The following is a 3,294-nucleotide window of genomic DNA, read 5'->3' as shown; positions in this document are numbered from 1 at the left end:
TACAATATGAATACTACTGAATTGAATCCCAGCACAAACCGACGTCTGCAAGCTGCCGGCGGAGGCGCCGGTCTTCATGCACTCGAAGCTGTGGCTGCATCTGATGACGCCTTCCCACCCTTGAAGTTGGCTGTTGTCAAAGCGTTGGATATCATCGAGATCATCAAGGTGCTTGGCTTTGCTCTAATCAATCTATCTGACCTATCTATCAATCAAATTAGAAATTCAACTCTAACAGGAGAGCCTGGGCTGCTTGTTCAGATAATCTTACTGGGAAATTTGAGGAGATCACTTGGTATACCTGTCAATTTCACAAGGATCATGTTCCGTCTGCTTTGCAATCTTGGCTTGAGGATTTGAAAGGGTGCGTGACTTTGACTGTTATCATAAATGCCTTAAACATGAATACTCTGCTAGAGCTTTGGACCATCTAAAAGAAAGTGTTTCAGATATTCACAAGCAGAGTTTAAGGAGTTTTCCCAGCTTCTCACAAGATACAGAGCATATTGAGAAATTTGAGGGAAAGGTGAATGAAATCATGAGCTCTTTCCATGTGTGTAAAATAGCTCCCTGTTTAATTGGCTCACTGACACCAAAATTTAGGTCCTTTGGTATGAGAAGAATCTCCAAAGTATGTTGAAGCATCCATTTTTTGATTCCTCACTTTTTATTATTCTTTACAGCTGACAGTCCAGAGACTGCTGAACAGCTGAGGACCACAGAGGCCAGTCAAGATAGTAAGTTATTCAGCTGAAACTGACACTTCTGAATTTCCCTTATTTTTGTTGTTCATCTGAAAAGGTGCTACAGCAGCTCAAGTAACTGTCTTTGCTGGGGCACAAGATATTCAGATGGATCATAGTGTAATTATTGCTGGACAAGTTGTTAGTGAACATTCTCATTGACATTTCCATGCTAATCCACATCTACATTTTGCAGGTCCACTACAACAATACTGAGGAACTTCAAGAGAAAATCAATGCCATGATAGAGGAATCAAAGGAAAGTCATGTTAGCCTAGTTACCTTCATAACTTATACCAGCCAATTCCTCAGGCAGATAAATGGTTGCAGGAGCTCAAGGCTCCATTACATAGTAAACCATCAGAGAGATGTATGCCTGGAACTCGAGTAGATGTGCTAACAGACATTAAAGCATGGGTAAATGATCCAAGCATGCCAAACATTCTCTGGCTTTCTGGCAGTCCTGGCTCTGGGAAGACAACAATTGCTTCAACTGTTGTGGCTAGCTTTGAACATTTTTCTGGGCAATTCTTCTTCCACCGTGATCAGACTGAGCTTCAGAATCCAGATAATCTATGGAGATGCCTTGCTTTAGATCTTGCTCAGGGAAACACTGCATTGAAGATATCTATAGCCCAAGCACTAGAGGCACAGAAAGCTAAAGTCAGAGGTCTTGACATTCTCATGCAATTTGAGCATCTCATTGTCAAGCCACTCCAGGAGGCCTCTCAAAGCTCTGTGAAGCCACTTCTTCTTGTTATTGATGCTCTGGATGAGTGTGATTCATATGAGAGACTCTTACCTTCTTTAAAATCCTGTTCTCAACTTTACAAGTCTCTAAAGCTTCTAGTTACAAGTCGCCGCTATCCTGATATTCAGAATGCATTGAAACCTGTTGGTTATCATATTGATCTTCATGCTGGAGATGAAGTTTCTGATCAGACTGCTGATGATCTTTGGAAATACTTTACCACAAGATTTCTTGAAGGGGCTAATTTAGATGCCTCAGCTCTATATCTGAATTGGCCTGGTCTAGAAAAAATTTCCTTTCTTGTAGAAAAAGCTGCTGGGCTATTCATTTGGGCTAAATCTGCAATGGACTTCATCTTGTATAAGGGTGGTGACATTCAAGGGAGGCTGGAAGTTATATGTTCCAATACTGGAGAAGGGACTGATGCCATTGATGGCTTGTACCATCATATCATTTCTGCTGCTTTTCAGGGTCTAAGAGAAACAGAGAAAAATTCCTTGTCATCAGTTTTGGGCTCCATTGTCATTGCAAGAAATCCACTTCGTTCCAGTGATCTTGAACAGCTTCTAGAGGTTCAAGATGCATTGTCTGTAATCAGTCAACTAAGTCCAGTCTTGTCTATCAGTGAAAGTGGCCATTTGCAGATCTGTCATCAGTCAGTTACAGATTTTCTGCTTGACCCAAAGCGCTCTAAGGCTTTTTGGGTTGATTCTAAGAAGCACAGTCTCTGTCTTGCTGGGTGTTGTATGAAATTTATGAGTGCAAAGCTAAAGTTTAACTTTTTTGATCTCAAAACATCACATATCCTAAATGAAGATATTCCAAACCTGATGGATCATATGAAAAATGTGAAATCTACTGCTCTAGATCATGCAAGCTACTTCTGGGCAATCTATCTGCAAAAATGTTCTGATAGGGCATTGGAAGAGAAGATAATGGTTGAAATGGAGAAATTTCTGATAAACCATCTTTTACATTGGCTAGAAATTATGAGTCTGATGGGTGCTGTAAATCATGCTGCTCACTTACTGCTTTTGGCTGAAACTTGGTGCAAAGTAAGTGTCTTGTAAAAGTATACTACTATGATACTGACATGAACAAATCAAATATAGGCATTGAAGCCTAGTATGTCAGAGTTTGCAAGTGATGCAAACCAGTTTATAATGACATTTTTTGAGCCAATCTCTGAAGCAGCACCACACATTTACATCTCAGCACTGCCATTTGCCCCACAAAATTCTAAAATATCCCTTCACTTCATACAACATTTTGGAAAGACTTTGACAATTGAGAATGGTCAGATGAAACAGTGGCCAGACAGGTGCCTTCTGAAAATAAAGACTGATATTGGTCCACTTGCATATTCACCTGATGGCAGGCACATTGTCTCTGGATCTGATGGAGGAGCTATTCATGTCTGGGATGCCCTCACAGGCCATAATATCATGGATTTTAAAGGCCATGCTGACTATGTGAGTTCAGTTGCATATTCTCCTGATGGGAAACACATAATCTCAGGATCTTTTGACAAGACAATCAAAATCTGGGATGCTTTAACAGGCCAGTGTGTTATGGGTCCTCTTGAAGGCCATGATGACTGGATTAGCTCAGTTGTATGCTCTCCAGATAGTGGGCACATTGTCTCTGGATCCAGAGATATGACAATCAGAGTATGGAATACTTTGACAGGCCAGAGTGTCATGGAACCTCTAAAAGGCCATAGTGGTTCGGTTACTTCAGTTGCATATTCTCCATGTGGCAGGCATATTATTTCAGGGTCTCGTGATGCACAATCAGAAT

General features: G+C 40.9%; 1 protein-coding gene across 1 annotated transcript in view; it reads left to right on the top strand.

The window, feature by feature from the left end:
- Positions 1–6: 6 nt before the first annotated feature.
- Positions 7–3,294, top strand: part of LACBIDRAFT_334339 (uncharacterized protein) — a gene marked incomplete at both ends in the record, with an annotated part of 4,692 nt that continues 1,404 nt past the window's right edge. Inside the window, 11 exons of the mRNA XM_001889113.1 lie at positions 7–168; positions 222–364; positions 418–553; positions 604–631; positions 684–737; positions 802–884; positions 940–1,011; positions 1,044–2,149; positions 2,372–2,549; positions 2,607–2,966; positions 3,027–3,107. Coding sequence (XP_001889148.1) covers positions 7–168; positions 222–364; positions 418–553; positions 604–631; positions 684–737; positions 802–884; positions 940–1,011; positions 1,044–2,149; positions 2,372–2,549; positions 2,607–2,966; positions 3,027–3,107 — 2,403 coding nt within the window. The remainder of the gene's footprint in view (positions 169–221; positions 365–417; positions 554–603; positions 632–683; positions 738–801; positions 885–939; positions 1,012–1,043; positions 2,150–2,371; positions 2,550–2,606; positions 2,967–3,026; positions 3,108–3,294) is intronic.

The sequence above is a fragment of the Laccaria bicolor genome, genomic scaffold, assembly GCF_000143565.1.
Source record: "Laccaria bicolor S238N-H82 LACBIscaffold_62 genomic scaffold, whole genome shotgun sequence".
In the NCBI taxonomy this organism is placed as follows: Eukaryota; Fungi; Basidiomycota; class Agaricomycetes; order Agaricales; family Hydnangiaceae; genus Laccaria; species Laccaria bicolor.
Note: the sequence above shows the minus strand (reverse complement) of the source record. Positions and strands in the feature narration are given on the sequence as shown.